At 66.9% G+C, this 19,645-nt stretch overlaps 3 protein-coding genes across 3 annotated transcripts; 2 read left to right on the top strand and 1 right to left on the bottom strand.

The window, feature by feature from the left end:
• Positions 1–4: 4 nt before the first annotated feature.
• Positions 5–4,197, bottom strand: METTL25B (methyltransferase like 25B). Its single transcript, XM_068174712.1, has 7 exons — positions 4,066–4,197; positions 3,743–3,867; positions 1,827–2,114; positions 1,690–1,752; positions 912–1,615; positions 322–509; positions 5–219 (listed from the first exon to the last, which is right to left on the bottom strand). The coding sequence occupies exons 1-7, from the start codon at positions 4,109–4,111 to the stop codon at positions 20–22; spliced, it is 1,614 nt and encodes a 537-aa protein (XP_068030813.1). The 5' UTR covers positions 4,112–4,197; the 3' UTR covers positions 5–19.
• Positions 4,198–4,299: 102 nt separating this feature from the next.
• On the top strand, positions 4,300–8,279 carry ISG20L2 (interferon stimulated exonuclease gene 20 like 2). The gene is made up of 3 exons (XM_068174713.1): positions 4,300–5,126; positions 7,318–7,518; positions 8,140–8,279. The coding sequence occupies exons 1-3, from the start codon at positions 4,443–4,445 to the stop codon at positions 8,251–8,253; spliced, it is 999 nt and encodes a 332-aa protein (XP_068030814.1). The 5' UTR covers positions 4,300–4,442; the 3' UTR covers positions 8,254–8,279.
• Positions 8,280–13,733: 5,454 nt separating this feature from the next.
• Positions 13,734–19,132, top strand: CRABP2 (cellular retinoic acid binding protein 2). The gene is made up of 4 exons (XM_068174849.1): positions 13,734–13,945; positions 15,721–15,899; positions 18,142–18,258; positions 18,383–19,132. The coding sequence occupies exons 1-4, from the start codon at positions 13,876–13,878 to the stop codon at positions 18,431–18,433; spliced, it is 417 nt and encodes a 138-aa protein (XP_068030950.1). The 5' UTR covers positions 13,734–13,875; the 3' UTR covers positions 18,434–19,132.
• The last annotated feature ends 513 nt before the right edge of the window (positions 19,133–19,645 follow it).

The following is a 19,645-nucleotide window of genomic DNA, read 5'->3' as shown; positions in this document are numbered from 1 at the left end:
GAGCGTACAAATCCTGGGTTTATTGTGGGCTGTGGCGGCTCTGCTCCTCCTGGGGGGACTCTCCTTCCCCCAGATCCTCATCCTCGCTGCTGTCCCCGTCCTCACCGTCCTTGTCCAGCCCGGCCAGCACCGCGGCCAGCGGGGTCCGTGCGGCCACCAGCACCAGGTTCCTCGGGGAGAACCGGGGGTTGAAGAGAGGCACGAGGGCACAGTGAAAACCTGGGAAAAAGGCAAAGGAGAGTTGGGAGAATGGAGAGAGGGGTCCAGGGAGAGAGGAAACAGGAGGGGGAGGATCGCCCTGGCAGCTGTGCCCGTGCCCACCTTGCTCCCGCAGGTAGAGCAGCCGGTCGAGCAGGATGAGGGTCTCCACGGCGGGTGCCAGAAGCTGCCCCAGGGTGCAGAATGCCACCACCTTGTGCTGCTGCTCCAGCATGGCCCCCACAGCCCCCGAGTCCAGCGGGATCCCTGCTGGGTCCAGTCCCGCAAGGGGCAGCCCCAGCTGGGCATATCTGTCATAAAAGAGGGCAGGGGAGTCCCGGGCAGGACCCCCCCATTCCCAAAGTCAGGAGGAGGGTCCCAGAAGGGAGTTCTCCCCCTCCCCAATCTCACTGCGGGGCCAGGAAGGGACACAGGAGGTTGACCCCATTCCCCACACTCGTGAAGGGGGTCCCAAAAGGGGGTTCCTCCTCCCCAAAATCACTGCAGGGCCAGGAGGGTGTCCCCACTCCCCAAATTCACAAGGAGAATTCCAGAAAAGGGTCCTCCCTTCCCAAACTCATGAGGGGCTAGGAGACATCCCAGAAAGATGTCTCCTCCATCCCCAAACTTGGGGAGGGCCAGCAGATCTCCCAGAAGGGGCTCACTGGGGGCCACCAGGGGATGCAGAAGGGGCTCCCCCTGCCCAAACTCACTGGGGGAAGCCGAGGGCGTGTGCCTTCCTGCCGGGCTGCAGGCCCAGGTGCCTCTTGCCGGGGTCGGCGGCGCGGATCAGGCTCTCGAGCGCGGCGCGGTAGCAGTGGGCACGCAGGTGGGCGCTGCCCCCGCGCAGCCGCCCCTCGTACTCTTCCAGCGCGTGGCACGCGGCCTCCCGTGCCCGGTAGGACAGCTGGTGGCCCGGCAATGCCGCCACCGAGGCGCTCAGGGGGTAGCCTGGGGGGTAGCCAGGGGGCTGCTGCGGGGCGGCCGACAGCTTCATGTAGCAGCAGCCCACCAAGGCCACGGCAGCCACGGCAGGGCTGCGGGCAAAGTGGCACAGCAGGGCCGGGCTGAGGTCCCCGCAGGCGTGCAGCCCCGTCACCAGCACCCGCCCCCCGTCCTCAGAGCCCCCCGGGCCCCCCAGCGGGTTCCGGGCAGCGGGGCCGGCTCCCGGGGGGTCGGGGGGCAGCAGGAACTCCCCCCAGGGAGCTGCGGGGTCCAGGCGGCCGGCCACGTGCTGGGGGGCCCGGGGGGTGAGGGGGCGCAGGGGAGGCCCCCTGTGTGCCAGCCCCCGGGTTTTGGCCAGCTCCCGCAGCAGCTCCTGGTCAAAGCGCTCGGCCAGGCCCACCAGGCGGCCGTCACTCTCCACGGCAGTGACCCGCAGGCCCAGGCCGAAGGCCAGGAACCGGGACAGGTGGCCCTGGGGGGGGACACGAGCTCAGCTGGGCTGGGGGGGGGATGCCCTGGGACCCCTCCGTGGCCCCCTGCTCTTACCTGCCCCGCTCCGACATCCAGCACGCGCTCGCAGCCGGTGGCCCGGCTCAGCCGCCGCAGCAGCTGTGGGGAAGGGGAGCTCTTAGGGGGCTCATAGGGGGCTGGGGGGTTCTCAGGGGACAGGGAGGGGCACCCACCTTGCCCAGGCGCTGGATCTCGTGCTGCTTTTTGGGCTTGACGTGGCGGCGGAGCAGCGGGTGCAGCTGGGAGCTCTGGCACGGGGGGCGCGGGGACCCTCCCGGGCACCCCCGAGGGAAGGCGAGGGCCCGGGCAGCGGCGGCAAAGGCCAGCAGGGACAGGGGCCAGGCAGCCCCCGTGCCCCCGCGGCCCCCCAGGAGCCCGGCCAGCTGCACCGGGGTGGCACTGGCCAGGGCGGGCTGCCAGGCTGGGGGCAGCTGTGCCCACAGATCCTCGGTGAAGAAATCCTGCGGGGAGCGGGGTCAGCGTGGGGAACACAGCCCGAGGGGGGGACAGCTTGTGGGGCACAGCTCAGGGGGCACAGCCCGAGAGACACAGCTTGTGGGGCACAGTTTGGGGGGCACAGCCCGAGGGGCACAGCTTGTGGGGCACAGATCAGGGGACAGAGCTTGTGGGGCACAGCTCAGGGGGCACAGTCCGGGAGGGGCACAGCTTGTGGGGCACAGTTTGGGGGGCACAGCCCAAGGGGCACAGATCGGGGGACAGAGCTTGTGGGGCACAGATCAGGGGACAGAGCTTGTGGGGCACAGCTCAGGGGGCACAGTCCGGGAGGGGCACAGCTTTTGGGGCGCAGTTTGGGGGGCACAGCCCAAGGGGCACAGATCGGGGGACAGAGCTTGTGGGGCACAGCTCAGGGGGCACAGTCCGGGAGGGGCACAGCTTGTGGGGCACAGCCCAAGGGGCACAGATCGGGGGACAGAGCTTGTGGGGCACAGCTCGGGGGACACAGCTCGGGGGGCACAGCTTGGGGGACACAGCTCGGGGGGCACAGCTCGGGGGGCACAGCCCGAGAGACACAGCTTGTGGGGCACAGCTTGTGGGGCACAGCCCAAGGGGCACAGATCGGGGGACAGAGCTTGTGGGGCTCCCAGCTCAGGGGACACAGCCTGTGGGGCACAGCTTGGGGGGCACAGCTCAGGGGACATAGCTCAGGGGACACAGCCCGAGGGGCACAGCCCGAGGGGCACAGCCCGAGGGGCACAGCTCGGGGGGCACAGCTAAGGGGGCACAGCCCGGGGGGCACAGCTCGGGGGGCACAGCCCGAGGGGCACAGCTCGGGGGTCACAGCCCGAGGGGCACAGCTCGGGGGGGCACAGCCCGAGGGGCACAGCCCGAGGGGCACAGCTCGGGGGTCACAGCCCGAGGGGCACAGCTCGGGGGGCACAGCCCGAGGGGCACAGCTCGGGGGGCACAGCTCAGGGGGCACAGCCCGAGGGGCACAGCTCGGGGGGCACAGCTTGTGGGGCACAGCTTGTGGGGCACAGCTCAGGGGTCACAGCCTGAGGGGCACAGCTTGTGGGGTGCAGTCTGGGGGGCACAGCCCAAGGGGCACAGCTCGGGGGGCACAGCTAAGGGGGCACAGCTCGGGGGGCACAGCTCGGGGGGCACAGCCCGAGGGGCACAGCTCGGGGGGCACAGCTCAGGGGGCACAGCCCGAGGGGCACAGCTCAGGGGGCACAGCTTGGGGGTCACAGCCCGAGGGGCACAGCTCGGGGGGCACAGCTCGGGGGGCACAGCCCGAGTGGCACAGCTCAGGGGGCACAGCTTGTGGGGCACAGCCCGAGGGGCACAGCTCGGGGGGCACAGCCCGAGGGGCACAGCCCGAGGGGCACAGCTCAGGGGGCACAGCTCAGGGGGCACAGCCCGAGGGGCACAGCTCAGGGGGCACAGCCTGTGGGGCACAGCTCAGGGGGCACAGCTCAGGGGGCACAGCTCGGGGGGCACAGCTCAGGGGGCACAGCCCGAGAGGCACAGCTCAGGGGGAACAGCTCGGGGGGCACAGCTCGGGGGGCACAGCCCGAGGGGCACAGCTCGGGGGGCACAGCCCCCGGGGCACAGCCTGTGGGACACTCACAATGATGAAGGCGTCGAGCAGGGGCCGGTAGAGCGTCAGGAGGCGGATGATGTCGGCGGCTCGCCGCTGCTCCGGGCCCTGCTGCGGGTGTGGGGTGCCATGGGGGGCGGCCGCCATGGCGGCTCCTGGGGCGGCGGGGGGGCGTCAGCCCTGGCTCTCTGACGTCACCCCGGCACTCTCACCCCCTCCCCGGCTCTGCCCGTGCCATTCAGCACCCATGTGACGTCACTGGACAGTGACGTCACGCTGTTGTTACACCACCACCCCCCCCCCACACCGAGACGCCCCCAGGAGCCACCACATCACGGAGGGGCACGACTCACCCCCGGGCACCCGTGACGTCACCGGGCCGGCCGGGACACCGGGCATCTCGCCGATGCCCCGTGACGTCGACCTGACGTCATCAGATGCGTCACGGAGCCGCCGCGGCCGCGCGCGTGCCCCTCAGCGCCCGGCGCCGCCGAGTTCCCGCCGCGGCGCGCGTGGGTGACGTCACTGCCGGTACCGGGCCGGCCGCGTGTTTCCCGGGAATTTCCGGTTCCGGGGCGTGAAGGTGCGGGCGGGCCCGGGGGGTCTCCGGTACCGGGAGTCCCGGGGGGTCGGGGATTGCCGAGGCCGGGAGTCCCGGGGGCTCCCGGTGCCGAGGGCCCCGCCGCTGAGCCGCCTCTCCGCCCCGCAGCGGCCCCGACCTGCCCCCGCCATGGACGATTTGATCCTCAACGTGGAGTTCGCCGCCCCCGAGCGCCGCCCCAAGAAGGAGCCGGGGAACCGAAAGCACCAGAGCTTCGTGCGGCGGCGGCGAGAGCTGGAGCGCCGCGGCGTCCTGCGGCAGAAGCAGCTCCCGGCGGCACCGGGCGGGCCCCGGCGGGCCCCGGGACGGCGGGCGGGGGCGAAGCCGCGCTCGGGCCGGCCCAGGCCGTGCCCCAAAGAGAACGGCCCCGCCGCCGCCTCGCGGTGCCCGCCGGTGTCCCAGAACGGCCCCGCCGGGAGCGACGCTGCCGCTAAGACCAAGGCCAAGGCTCGGGGGGCGGCTCGGGGCTCCGCCAGCGCTGCCGGAGCGTCCCCGGCATCCCAGAACGGCCCCGGCGGAACCGGTGCCGCCGCTCAGAAGGGTCGGGGGGCGGCTCGGGGCACCCCCAAGAGCGGCGGTGCCCCCCCGGCGCCCCCCAAGCTGGTGGCCATGGACTGTGAGATGGTGGGCACGGGGCCCGGCGGGCGCACCAGCGCCCTGGCCCGCTGCAGCATCGTCACCTACGAGGGGGACGTCGTGTACGACCGCTACGTGCGGCCCGAGGCGCCCATCGTGGACTACCGGACCCGCTGGAGCGGCATCCGCCGGCAGCACATGGACAAAGCCGTGCCCTTCCGCAGGGCACAGCAGGAGGTGAGGGCCAGCCGGCCTGGCACCCGCGGGGCTGGGCCCCGGGGACACGGATATGGGCTGGGGGCTGCGGGGATAGGGGATATGGGGTGGGGGCTGCGGGGATCAGGGATATGGGGTGCGGGCTGTGGGGATAGGGGTTATGGGGTGGGGGCTGCGGGGATCAGGGATATGGGGTGCAGGCTGTGGGGATAGGGGTTATGGGGTGGGGGCTGCGGGGATCAGGGGATATGGGCTGGGGGCTGCGGGGATAGGGGATATGGGGTGGGGGCTGCGGGGATCAGGGGTTACGGGGTGGGGGCTGTGGGGATAGGGGTTATGGGGTGGGGGCTGCGGGGATCAGGGGATATGGGCTGGGGGCTGCGGGGATCAGGGCATATGGGGTGGGGGCTGTGGGGATCAAGGATATGGGATGGGGGCTGCGGGGATCAGGGGATATCGGCTGGGGGCTGCGGGGATCAGGGCATATGGGGTGGGGGCTGTGGGGATAGGGGATATGGGGTGGGGGCTGTGGGGATCAGGGGTTATGGGGTGGGGGCTGCGGGGGATCAGGGATATGGGGTGGGGGCTGCGGGGATAGGGGATATGGGGTACGGGGCTGTGGGGATCAGGGGTTACGGGGTGGGGGCTGTGGGGACAGGGGATAAGGGGTGGGGGGCACTGGGGATAGGGGATATGGGGTGGGGGCTGTGGGGATCAGGGCATATGGGGTGGGGGCTGTGGGGACAGGGGATATGGGGTATGGGGCTGTGGGGATAAGGGATATGGGGTGGGGGCTGTGGGGATAGGGAATATGGGGTGGGGGCTGTGGGGATGGGGGATATGGGGTGGGGGCTGTGGGGATCAGGGATATGGGGTGGGGGCTGTGGGGATGGGGGATATGGGGTGGGGGCTGTGAGGATCAGGGGTTATGGGGTACAGAGCTGTGGGGATAGGGGATATGGGGTGGGGGGCGCTGGGGACAGGGGATATGGGGTGCGGGCTGTGGGGACAGAGGTTATGGGGTGGGGGCTGTGGGGATCAGGGGTTATGGGGTACGGGGCTGTGGGGACAGGGGATATGGGTGGGGGGCTGTGGGGATCGGGGGTTATGGGGTGGGGGGCTGTGAGGACAGGGGATATGGGGTGGGGGCTGTGGGAACAGGGGATATGGGGTGGGGGCTGTGGGGATCAGGGGTTATATGGTGGGGGGCTGTGAGGACAGGGGATATGGGGTGGGGGTTGTGGGGATCAGGGATATGGGGTGGGGGCTGTGGGGATAGGGGACATGGGGTACAGAGCTGTGGGGATAGGGGATATGGGGTGGGGTGCACTGGGGACAGGGGATATGGGGTGGGGGGCTGTGGGGATAAGGGGTATGGGGTGGGGGGCTGTGGGGATAAGGGATATGGGGTGGGGTGCACTGGGGACAGAGGATATGGAGTGGGGGGCTGTGGGGATAGGGGATATGGGGCGCTGGGGACGGGGGTTATGGGGGAAGGGGGCTGTGGGGCCGAGGGTGGGAGTGCAGGGGTGAGAGGGGGTGGCTGCAGGGTGAGGAGATGGGTGGGGGGCTTCAGGGCTGGGGGGCCGAGGGTGTGAGCTGGGGATTGAGGGGTTGCAGGGCCAGGGGTGGGGGGCACCAGGCCGAGAGCTGCAGCTCAGGGGCTTTGTGCGGGTCCAGGGGCTGCCCTGTGGGGCAAAGGGATTGTCCCTGCCCTGCCCTGTGGGGCACACGGATTGTCCCCAGGGCATCCCTGCCCTGCCCTGGGGAGCACAGGGATTGTTCCCCCTGCCCCATGGGGCACAGGAACTGTGGGGCAAAGGGATTGTCCCTGCCCTGTGGGGCACAGGAGTTGTCCCCAGGGCACAGGGATTGTGCTCTCCTGTGCTGTGGGGCACAGGAACTGTCCCTGGGGCTCAAGGACTGTCCCCTGCTGCCCTGTGGGGCACAGGGATTGTCCCCACTCTTCCCTGTGGGGCAAAGGGACTGTCCCCAGAGCATAGGGGTTGTCCCTGGGGCTCAGGGACTGTCTCTACTCTGCCCTGTGGGGCACAGGGATTGTCCCCAGGGCACAGGGATTGTCCCTGGGGCACAGGGACTGTCCCCACTCTGTGCCACTCCCGCTCAGCCCCACAGCTCTGCCCCACGGGGCCGCCCCTATTCCTGGCGGGGGTGGCACTGCTGGGGGTCTCAACCCCCTCCTGTCCTGCAGGTTCTGAGGATCCTTGCTGGGAAGGTGGTGGTGGGCCACGCCATCCACAACGACTTCAAGGCGCTGCGGTACTGCCACCCCAAGGCTCTGACGCGGGACACGTCGCAGATCCCGCTGCTGAACCGCCGCGCCGGCTTCCCGGAGAACATGGCCATCTCCCTGAAGCGCCTCACCAAGGCCCTGCTGAACCAGGACATCCAGGTGCCCTGGGGAGCCCCACACCATGCCAGGAGACAGTGGGGAGGGAAGGGGGGGAGATCCCAGGCACCCCGAGTGCAGCCATTGCTGTCAGTCCTGGAGCAAGGCAGCCCTGTGCCTCAGTTTCCCTTTCCCTTCCCTCAGCTCAACCCCTGCAGCCTCAGGGTTTTTTTTCCCTTTATGCACACCCCACAGCGTTGCCTGCACCTGCCCAGTTTTCTCTGTATCCCTAAATTTCCCTATACTCCCCTAAGCTCCCTGCATCCCCCCAGAGCTTCCTGTACCCCCAAATCTGCCTGTATCCCCCAAATCTGCCTGCACCCCTCCCACAGTTACTTGCACCCCCTCATCTCCCTGCATCTGCCCACCCAAGCTGCCTGCACCCCACCAGAGCTGCTTGCATCCCCTCATCTGCCTGCAGCCTCCTGGAGCTGCCTATGTGCCCTAATCCACCCCAAATCATGCACCCCAAATCTTCCTGCACACCCTCATCTCCCTGCTTCCCCCATCCTTGCTGTGTGTATTGCCCCACAACTGCCTCACTCCCTAATCTCTGTATCTTCCTCCTAATTCTGGCTGCCCCCCCAAAATGGGAGGAGTGGCAACTTGTGTCTGTGCCCACAGGTGGGGAGAAGTGGCCACTCCTCCGTGGAAGATGCCCAAGCCACCATGGAGCTCTACAAGGTGGTGGAGGCGGAGTGGGAGCAGCACCTGCAGCAGAACCCGGAGCAGAATTGACACCCTGGGGGGCTCTGAATGACACCCCCAGCCTGGTCCTGCCTTTGGAGGGGCTCACAGTGACACCCCCAGCCTGGTCCTGCCTTTGGAGGGGGCTCACAGTGACACCCCCAGCCTGGTCCTGCCTTTGGAGGGAGCTCACAGTGACACCCCCAGCCTGGTCCTGCCTTTGGAGGGACCCAAAGTGATGCTCCCAACCTGGTCCTGCCTCTGGGGGGTCCCACAGTGACACCCCCAGCCTGGTCCTGCCTTTGGAGGGACCCAAAGTGATGCTCCCAACCTGGTCCTGCCTCTGGGGGGGTCCCACAGTGACACCCCCAGCCTGGTCCTGCCTTTGGAGGGACCCAAAGTGATGCTCCCAACCTGGTCCTGCCTCTGGGGGGTCCCACAGTGACACCCCCAGCCCGGTCCTGCCCCTCGAGGGTCCCGTGAGCGCCGAGGGGCTGCCCTGTCCGTGGCTGAGGAGGAGCCAGGTGTGATGTTCCTCCCTGGAAGGACGCTGCCGTTCCGCCCTGCTGCCCCCAGGACGTGCGGAGGGCCTGGGCCGGTGCCGTGCCCCAGAGGGGTCTCTGGGATTCTGCACCCCCCGATCCCTTCGGGGCTGCTGCTGCTCCTGCTCCGGGGGTGACCTTGGGTCATCCTGAGCACAGTCCCCATCCCTGGGGCTCTGGGAATGGAGCGGGCTCCTTCCTCTTCCCAAAACTACCTCTCAGCGCCGGGAGCTGCCCATGTGCCCTGGGACTACGAGTGGGATTCAGATCCCTCTGCAAAGTCCCCATTCCGCTCTGGGAGCTGCTTTACTCGGTGGTCAAGTCCCACCTTCCTCACTGTGCAAGGGGCGGGATAAAGCCGGGCATGGCGAGCAGCATCGCCCCATCCGCCTGCCCGAGCCCCCCGTGCTGCCCCGGGGACCACCCTGGGGGTCCCGCGGGCGAGTCCCCCCCGCGCTGGCCCGGGGACACCCCCGGAGGGCAACCGTACCCTGAAGGTGCCCGAGCCTTGATGGGAACTGCTTTGAACTGAAAGGTTTATGTGCAAAATCCTAATTAAAAAGAAATTATTAAAGAGCTTTTCCCTTCGGTGGGGGTGGGGAGGAGCCCCCGGCCCCGGAGGGCGGGAGCGGGGACCCCTTACCGGGCCGTCACCCAGCACCCTCCGACATCTGCATCCCGCGGGCTCTTCCTCCTCCTCCTCCTCCTCTTCCTGCCAGGGATGAGCTGGCCCCTTCCCCGACCCCCCCGTACCCCATTTTCTGCCTGAACCGCCGGCGGCTCCCCGCTGTTGCTGTGACCGCGGCAGCTCCGGGAGCGGTGCCGGTGCCGGTGCCGGTGCCGAGCGCGGAGCCGCCTTGGGGGATCCCCCCGCCCCCGCCGGGCTGGCCGCGGCCCCGAGCCCCCGACGTGCGTCACTTTTTCCAGCGTTTCCTCGCGTTTGCGTGGCTGCGCTTGGCTCGGGGCGCTGGAGCCCGAGGGAGGGTTTTGGGGGTACAACCCCGCAGTAGGAGGGGCCGTTCCTCCTTGTTTTTTGGGATAAACTCGCGGATCTGGGTTCCCCCCGCAGTGCTGGAGAGCAGACGGCCGAGCATCCCACGGGCCGGGAGCTTGGGGGGTCCATCCCTCCTGCTCCTGCAGCACTCCCGTCCCTATGGCCAGGGTGGGGGTGGGAAAAGCTGTCAGAGCCCCAAAATGCAGAGGAAGGAGGGAGGGCGGAGGAGCAGGCGGGAGCCTTTGTGTCTGGGCTGGGTCTGGCGGTGATTAGGGGCTTTACAGCGGTTATAAATGGCCGGTCGTTAAAGGGGTTTATGGCCCTGGAAATGAGAAGCAGCCGGCCGGGCCCCAGCCCTCGGCGGCTGCGGGATGCGGGTCAGGGTCCCGGGGGATCGCCTGAATCTCACCCCGGGGTCCCTCCGGATGGGGCTGGGCACAGGGCGCGGGCTGCAACAGGGGTTGGGTTCCTGTGGCTGAGGAAGGGTCCCGGGGCTGGGGCAAAGTCCTGGTAGTGGGGCAGAGTCCCGGGACTGAGGAAAGGTCCCAGGGTTGGGCTGGATCAAGGTCCGGAACCAGGGCAGGGTCCTGGAGCTGAATAGGGGTCCAGAACCAGAGCAGGGTTCTGGAGCTGAGTCCCGGGTCAGGGCAGGGTTCTGGAGCTGAGTAGGGGTCCAGAATCAGGGCAGGGTCCTGGAGCTGAGTAGGGGTCCAGAATCAGGGCCAGGGCAGGGTCCTGGAGCTGAGTAGGGGTCCAGAATCAGGGCCAGGGCAGGGTCCTGGAGCTGAGTAGGGGTCCAGAATCAGGGCCAGGGTCCTGGAGCTGAGTAGGGGTCCAGAATCAGGGCCAGGGCAGGGTCCTGGAGCTGAGTAGGGGTCCACAATCAGGGCAGGGTCCTGGAGCTGAGTAGGGGTCCAGAATCAGGGCCAGGGCAGTGTCCTGGAGCTGAGTAGGGGTCCAGAATCAGGGCCAGGGCAGGGTCCTGGAGCTGAGTAGGGGTCCAGAATCAGGGCCAGGGCAGTGTCCTGGAGCTGAGTAGGGGTCCAGAATCAGGGCAGGGTCCTGGAGCTGAGTAGGGGTCCAGAATCAGGGCAGGGTCCTGGAGCTGAGTAGGGGTCCACAATCAGGGCAGGGTCCTGGAGCTGAGTAGGGGTCCAGAATCAGGGCCAGGGCAGGGTCCTGGAGCTGAGCAGGGGTCCAGAATCAGGGCCAGGGCAGGGTCCTGGAGCTGAGTAGGGGTCCACAATCAGGGCAGGGTCCTGGAGCTGAGTAGGGGTCCAGAATCAGGGCAGGGTCCTGGAGCTGAGTAGGGGTCCACAATCAGGGCAGGGTCCTGGAGCTGAGTAGGGGTCCAGAATCAGGGCCAGGGCAGGGTCCTGGAGCTGAGCAGGGGTCCAGAATCAGGGCAGGGTCCTGGAGCTGAGTAGGGGTCCAGAATCAGGGCAGGGTCCTGGAGCTGAGTAGGGGTCCAGAATCAGGGCAGGGTCCTGGAGCTGAGTAGGGGTCCAGAATCAGGGCCAGGGCAGGGTCCTGGAGCTGAGCAGGGGTCCAGAATCAGGGCTAGGGCAGGGTCCTGGAGCTGAGTAGGGGTCTAGAATCAGGGCAGGGTCCTGGAGCTGAGTAGGGGTCCACAATCAGGGCCAGGGCAGGGTCCTGGAGCTGAGCAGGGGTCCAGAATCAGGGCAGGGTCCTGGAGCTGAGCAGGGGTCCAGAATCAGGGCAGGGTCCTGGAGCTGAGTAGGGGTCCAGAATCAGGGCAGGGTCCTGGAGCTGAGTAGGGGTCCACAATCAGGGCCAGGGTCCTGGAGCTGAGTAGGGGTCCAGAATCAGGGCCAGGGCAGGGTCCCGCTGTGGCGGCACAGCAGAGCTCTCGGGGCACGTGGGCTCTCTCCCGCCCCACAGCCGGGGGTCCCATCGGCCACGGGGCCGGGGCCGGGCTCGGTCGCGCCGTCCAGCTGTGTTTCATTTCCGCAGCGGCCGTGGCCGTGGCCAGAGGCGGGGGGTGGGGGCTGCGTCCCGCCAGCTGGGAAGGATTTGTGGGGACATGGGGCTGAGATGACGGGTGACCTGCCCTTGCTCAGGCCTCACCCCCCAGCCCCCCACAGTGGAGCTCCCCCTTCTTCTCTCCCAAATTGGGATGACCCCCAACAGCTTTGGCTCCTGGACGGGGTGAGGGTACCCGACACGGGGAACATCCCCAAGCAGCTCCATCCTCCCAGGAGGGGCTCTGGGGCACGACAGTATTATTGGGGGTCCCCACGGGGGTACCGGGGCAGCGATGGAGCCCTGCCTGGGCTGGGGGAGCCCCCCAGAGTTTGCGCTCAGGATTTCTGCGGTTTGTGAGGATTTCTGCCGGGAAGGGGGGTGCGGGCGGTGGATGGTGCCGGATGTTTCCGGAGGCTGAGCCAGCTGCTGCTGCCCTGGCACCGGCATGCGGGTCCCCACCCGCCTCCCAGAGAGAATCTGTGCCCTTCCCAGGGGTGACCGGCGCTCCGGGGGGGTTATTTAGGGCCAGTGGTTCGCCTGCTCGCCCCAGGGCTTCACCGGGATGGGAGGGAGAGGAGGGTGGGGTGCAAAGGCTTTATCCGCCCTTCCCTGCAGAATCCCTTCCAGATGTGGGGCTGCCGGTGCTGGCGTTCACGCCCCACTGGGTCATGGTACCCAGCACGGGACGAGGGGGACGGGGGTGCCCCTAGGTGTTTGCAGGCAGATCCCACCCCAGACCCCTCCTCCCACTTATCCTGGAACGGAGATGCTTTTTTTTTTTTTTTCCCCATTTTCCCCAGATTTGGAGCAAACCCACAGCACCGCCCCTCCTGTGACTCCGGGATGGGGGGAGGCAGCTCCTGCGTCCCTGGGGTGAAGGGGTTGGAGTGACCCTTCACCAGCACCCCCTCCCCGAGCCCCTGCAGCTCTGCCTGTCCCTGTCCCTGTCCCCTGGGCACGGCCCCGGCGCTGCTGTAGGTGAGGTTGTGTCAGTGCTTGGTGAGAAATCCTGTTCTTCAGGGGATTAGGGATGCGGCAAGCCGGGACTTGGCTCGCCGGCCCGAGCCGGAGGTTCTGGGGGCACGGAGGGGGATGTGGCCAGGAGGAGGGGGGCGACGGGGGCCTCTGTGGAGCCTTTTCACCCCAAATCGGAGAAGAAGCCTCTCGCCTTCCATTCCAGAGCTCCTGCTGAACCAGAAACGCCATTTCTTGCTTTTCTTGCCCAGAACCGGCCCCGCGGCACAACCTGCCCTTCCCGCGGCGGTTCCCAGGGCTGAGAAACCTCGGGAAATCCCTCGGCTCTCGTTACCTGGCTGGGAGTGGGGTTTCACCTGCCCCTGGCAGCTCACCCCCAGGCCGGCTGCAGCCCCACGAGCGTGCACAGACACGGGTGTGAGTCTGTGTGTACGGGTGTGAGTCTGTGTGTGCGTGTGTGAGTTTGTGTGCGATTTTTTGAGTGAGTTTCTGAGTGATGGTGTGGCTGGGAAAGTCGTGGATCAAATCCACGTGTGTACAAGCGAGCACAGGCACCTGCACACGCCCGTGCCAGCATCTCACCTGTGCAAACACGCGTGTGCTGTGCACACTCGGGGGGTGCGGGGGTGCAGGCGGCTGTGGGGGGACGCGGGGAGATTTGGGGGTGCAGGCGGCTGTGGGGGGACGCGGGGAGATTTGGGGGTGCAGGCGGCTTGGGGGGGGTACAGACAGATTTGGGGGGTGCAGCAGCTCCTGGGGGCGCAGCACATGTGGGGTGCAGGCAATTTCGGGGGGATGCTGGAGATTAGGGGGAACCAGGGAGATGCCGCAGCCTGGGGAGTGCAGGGAGGTCAGCAGGGTACGGGTCTCGGGGGGATGGGAGGAGTTGGGGGGGGACAGGCAGACCAGGTGGTGCCTCCAGCCTGCGCCCCCACGGCAAATGGGGGCGGGGGGCTCCCCCTGGGCTCTCAGTCCGCAGGTGAGCGCGGTGCCCCCGTGCCGGGGCCGGGGCCGGGGGGTGGGACCAGCCCGGCGATAAAACGGCGGCGCGGGCGGGACGGGACGGACGGACGGAGGGAGCAAGCGGCGGGGCCGGTGCCGAGGGAGCGGCGGATCCCTCGAACCGCTTATTCCTCCCTCGGTTCCCTCCCTGCGCCCCCCAGGCCGGCAGCCGCGATGCCCAACTTCTCCGGGAACTGGAAGATGAAGAGCTCGGAAAACTTCGAGGAGCTGCTGAAGGCGCTGGGTGAGTGGATCCCCGCTCTCCCTCCGCGTCCCTGCGGGGCTCCCTCGGGCTGGGGGCGGAGGGGTTCCCCCCATCTCCCCATATCTCCCCATGTCCCCTCCAAATCCTCTTCCAGCCCGGCAGTCCCGGTGCCCGGAACCGCCGTGTGCCGGGGGATCCCTCTGCACCCCCTTTAAGCAAAGCTCTCGTGCTCGGTGCCCCACTGAGGAGCCGGAGGCACGAGGGGGCCGGGCAGCGTGTCCCGCTCCCGAGGGATCCCACGCGGCCCCTGCGGGTCCCCCTCTTTCCTGCCTCAGTTTCCCCACTCTGGTGCTCCCCCAAGCATGGACCCGCACCACCCCGGTCCCCTCCACCCCCCATCCCAAAAGCTCCCGCGGGCTCACCTGCCCCAGGGACCCTGGGTACAGCCGGTGTCCCCAAAACCAGCCCGGGTAGGACCCCGCTGGTTTGGGGTCCCATTCTCCCAGGCCTCACCTCGGGCCCCTTTGCCCCCCACGGCGGAGCTGGGTCTCGGCTGAGCGGGGGTGGGGAGGGCCAGGACTCGTGGCGGGGGCTGGACCTGGGGGGGCACAGGCCGGGGGGTCCCCGGGGCTTTGGGCAGGATCAAATCCAGCTCCCCCACTGCTCCCCTCCGCCTGACCCGCTCCTCGCCAGCCGGGGAGCTGCCGGAGCAGAATATTTTCCAGGTTAGGGGATACGTAACGAATATTTCAGGATAATTATCACTTTCTTGGGTTTCACTCCCGATCCCCCGTCGCCCCTTCTCCCCGCCCTGGCCCCGCTGATGGAACCGGCTCGGGGAAACCTCAGCAGGAAAATAAATCTGCCAGCCCCCCCGGAGCCCTCTTCCTTTCCCACGGCGCAAGTGGGGGCTCCCCCGGCTGGTCCCTCCGGGGGCTGGGGGCTTTATGAGCTCCAGCCCCCCAGCCTGACCTCACCAGACCGCCCGAGCCTCAGTTTCGCTCCCTTTGGGGGCTGTTTCTTCTCCCCCACCCCCGTCAGCATCATGTGGGGGGCTGTGTCTGCCCCGGTTTCGGGCGTCCCCCCGGTGTGAATCAGGCCTGGGGGTGTTCGTGGCCATCGAGGGGACCCCTCAGGGACGTGGCCCTTCCCACTGCAGGGGGGTTCGGCTCCCGGAGCCCCCCCCCGGCCACCCGCGGCCCCTCCGTGTCCCCCCCGTCCTGTGCCGGGGGCACCTCCTTTGTGCGGGGACCCTCTCGGGGGGTCAGTTCACACCCCGAGGGTGACACGGGAACAATGTCCCCAAAGAGCAGCTCCCCCTGTGACAGCCGGGGGCTCCAGGACATGATGGATGAGCCGCCTCTGGAGCGGGGACAAAGCCCCAGCTGCCCCGCGGTGGGCGAGGGGGCTGCGGGGGGAGACCCGGGACCCCTCGGGGGGGTCACGCAGGTCACCTAACACAGAGCTCGGACTGGGGCCCTTGTCCCCGCTGTCACCCCGCTCTGGGCGAGCCCTTGCCCCCGTCACCCCCGTCCCTTCCCCCGGGCGCATCCGGCGCCAAGCCCGGCATCCCCCCCGCCTCCCGCCCCCTCCAGCAGGTAACGAGAGCCAGATGTGGCCCAGCGGTGGCCGGGGGGGCTCGTCCGTCCCCTCTCGGGTTGCCTGGAGCCACCTGCAGCACTCGCTGGACCCTGGGATGTGTCACTGCCAAGTGCGGGGCTGCGGCCGCGCCCCCCCCCCCCCGCGCTCCCCCCGGTTCACCGGGGACGCCCCGGGTGCGGAGCGGAGCTCGGTGCCACCGTGCCCCTCTCCAGGCGTGAACATGATGCTGCGGAAGATCGCGGTGGCGGCGGCGGCGAAGCCGGCGGTGGAGATCCGGCAGGACGGGGAGAGCTTCTACATCCGCACCTCCACCCCCGTGCGCACCACCGAGATCCGCTTCAGGGTGGGCGAGGAGTTCGAGGAGCAGACGGTGGACGGGCGGCCCTGCAAGGTGTGCGCAGGGGCACGCACGGCATCACGCCAGTGTGAGCGTGGGTGTGAGAGTGAGAGTGTGAGACTGTGGGTGTGAGTGTGTGAGAGTGAGTGTGACACTGTGGGTGTGAGTGTGTGAGAGTGACACTGTGGGTGTGAGTGTGAGTGTGTGAGACTGTGAGACTGTGGGTGTGAGACTGTGGGTGTGAGACTGTGGGTGTGAGACTGTGTGAGTGTGAGACTGTGGGTGTGAGACTGGGTGTGAGTGTGTGAGACTGTGGGTGTGAGACTGTGGGTGTGAGACTGTGTGAGTGTGAGACTGTGGGTGTGAGACTGGGTGTGAGTGTGTGAGAGTGAGTGTGAGACTGTGGGTGTGAGTGTGAGTGTGTGAGAGTGTGAGACTGTGGGTGTGAGTGTATGAGTGTGAGACTGTGGGTGTGAGTGTGTGAGAGTGAGTGTGAGACTGTGGGTGTCAGTGTGTGAGAGTGAGTGTGACACTGTGGGTGTGAATGTGTGTGAGTGTGAGACTGGGTGTGAGTGTGTGAGTGTGAGACTGGGTGTGAGTGTGAGTGAGACTGTGGGTGTGAGTGTGAGTGTGTGAGATTGTGTGTGTGAGAGTGAGTGAGAGTGAGTGTGTGAGTGTAAGACTGTGGTTGTGAGTGTGTGAGTGTGAGAGCGAGTGTGGGTGTGAGCATGGGTGTGTATGAGTGTGTATGAGTGTGTGTGAGACTGGGTGTGAGTGTGTGAGAGTGAGACTGGGTGTGAGTGTGTGTGAGTGTGAGTGTGAGACTGAGAGTGTGGGAGTGAGTGTGAGACTGTGGGTGTGTGAGTGCGTGTGTGTGACTATGTCAGTGTGACTGTCAGTGTGGGTGTGTCTGTGAGTGTGGATGTGAGTGTGAGACTGTGAGTGAGTGTGTGTGTAGGTGTGTCTGTGAGTGTGAGAGTGTGACTGTGCGTCTGAGTGTGACTGTGTGAGTGTGACAGTGTGACTCTGTGTGTCTGTGTGTGAGTGTGAGAGAGTTTGTGAGTGTGACTGTGTCAGTTGGTGTGTCTATGCATGTGAGTGTGTGTGAGTGTGGGTGTGATTGTGTTTCTGTGTGTGTGAGAGTGTGAGTCTGTGTGACTGTGATAGTGTGTGTCAGTGTGTGGGTGTGACGATGAGTGTGAGAGTTTGTGAGTGTGGCTGTGTGTGTCAGTGTGTATATGTGAGTCTGTGTGAGTGTGTAACTGTGTGTGACTGTGTATCTGTGTGTGTGTGTGTGTGTGTGTGTGTGCACACTTTGCACGGGGGCAGCCGCTCTCCCTGGCCTGTGTCACACGTCCCTGCGCACACCCATGCCTGCACACACGTGGCACGGGGCACACACAGCACTCCTGTGCACACAGCTGTGCGCACAAAGGTGTGTGCGCGTGCAGGGACACGTGTCTGTGCACACACGTGAGTTTGCAACACGTTTGGCACGAGGGCAGGAGCTCTCACGTGTGTGTGTGTGTGTGTGTGTGTGTGTGTGTGTGTGCACAGCCACCTTCTCCCCGCAGCTGCTTCCCCTCCTCCTGAACCCCAACCTTTCCTTGTGCCCCCCAAGCCTTTCCTGAGATCCCCATCCCCTCCTGCATCCCTCGTCCCTTCCCAGTGCCCCCAACCCCTTCCCAGTACCCCCACCCCAACCCTTCCCGGTGCCCCCAACTCCTTCCCGGTGCCCCCAAACCCCTTCCCTGTGCCCCCAAACCCCTTCCCTGTGCCCCCATCCCTTCTCAGTGCCTCCACCCCAACCCTTCCCAGTGCCCCTGACCCTTTCCCTGTGCCCCTAAACCCCTTTCCTTCTGCCTCAATCTCTTTCCTGTGCCATCATCCCCTCGTGGTACCCTCATCCCCTCGTTGTGCCATTCAGCCCCTTCCCTGTGCCATCAACCTCTCCCCGTGCCCCTCAACCCCTTCCCTGTGCCATCATCCCCTCCTTATGCCCCTCAACTTCTCCCTGTGCCCCCAAACCCCTTCCGTGTGCCATCATCCCCTTGTGGTGCCCCTCATCCCCTCATTGTGCCCCCCATCCCTTCCCTGTGCCTCCAACCCCTCCCTGTGCCCCCCATCCCCTCCCCGTGCCCCCCAGGTGCCAGATGAGCCCGCACACCCACCTGGCACAGGGACAAACGGCCCCGTTCCGCTGCCGGGGGTGGTGACAGATGCCCCGGGGTGGGCAGGGGGTGCCCCGGGGGTGCCCACATGCCCACCCAGCGCTGCCCTCGGTCCCCCCCCGCAGAGCTTGGCCAGGTGGGAGAGCGAGAACAAGATGGTGTGCGAGCAGCGGCTGCTCAAGGGCGACGGGCCCAAGACGGGCTGGTCCCGGGAGATGACCAACGACGGGGAGCTCATCCTGGTGAGGGGGGGATGCGGGGCCCGGGGGGCAGCGCTGCCCGCTGGGAAACTCCCGCGGAGCGCGGTGGGGTGGGGGCGGGAGCGGGCACGGCCGCGCCGGTCACCGACCCTGCTTCTCCTTGCAGACCATGACGGCCGACGACGTGGTGTGCACCAGGGTCTACATTCGGGAGTGACCCCCCCCGCCGCTCAGCTGATCCCCTCCCCCCATATCCCCCCTCCTCCACCCCGTGTCCCCTCAGTCCCCTGCACTCATCCCCCGGCCACAGGGGGGGTGCTGCATCCCCCCGCGGGGGTACAGCAGCGAACCCACTTTTTTTTGGGGGACACACACACACACACACACGGCTTTCCCTCCCTCTGCAGGGCGGGGTCCTCCGGGGGCAGCAGAATCTCCGGCTCCGGCCCCGCTCTGCCGCGCTCGGGGCCTGGCGAGGTGCCGGGGTGCGGCGGGGGGTAACGCGGCCCCTCCCTGCCTTTTGGGCTGGTTTGAGCTGGTTTGGGTTCGGGCTGCTGTTGGTTCCCGCAGCCCCCAGCCCTGCTCCGCGACCCCTCCCCAGTATTTATTTGTGAATATGGTACCAGACGGGAACACCAAACCCCCCAGCCTGGGGCAGTGCCAGGTCCCAGCCCCCTCCTCCGGGTCCAACTTCCCTCTGTTACCTCCCTCCTTTTTCAATAAATGTCCTATGAAGCCCCGTGGTGTCCCTGTCTCTCCTGCTGGCCCCACTGGCACACAGATCCCACACACTGGGACTCTGGATCCCAACATCCCAGATTCTGCACTCTAGATCCTGCACTCCGGATCCCACACCCTGCATCCTGCACCCCAGATCCTACAGTCTGAATCCCACACCCCGGATCCCACACCCCAAATCCTGCACCCCAAATCCCACACCCTGAATTCCACACCCTGCATCCTGCACCCCAAATCCCACACTCCAGATCCCACAGTGGGTATTCTGCACCCCATATCCCACACCCCGGATTCCACACCCCAAATCCCGCACTCCAGATCCCACACCCTGAATTCCATACCCTGGATCCTGCACCCCAAATCCCACACTCCAGATCCCACACTGGGTATTCTGCACCCCATATCCTACACCCCGGATTCCACACCCCAAACCCCACACTTCAGATTCCCCCACCCTGGATTCTGTGCCCCAAATCCCACACTCCAGATCCCACACCCTGGATCCTGCACCCCAAATCCCACACTCCAGATCCCACACCCTGGATCCTGTGCCCCAAATCCCACACTCCAGATCCCACACCCTGGATTCTGCACCCCAAATCTCACACTCCAGATCCCACACCCCAAATCCCACACTCTAGATCCCACACGCTGGATCCCACACCCCGGATCCTGCACCCCAAATCCCACA

This window comes from Anomalospiza imberbis, chromosome 29 (assembly GCF_031753505.1).
Source record: "Anomalospiza imberbis isolate Cuckoo-Finch-1a 21T00152 chromosome 29, ASM3175350v1, whole genome shotgun sequence".
In the NCBI taxonomy this organism is placed as follows: Eukaryota; Metazoa; Chordata; class Aves; order Passeriformes; family Viduidae; genus Anomalospiza; species Anomalospiza imberbis.
This window is presented reverse-complemented; position numbering and strand designations above follow the sequence as displayed.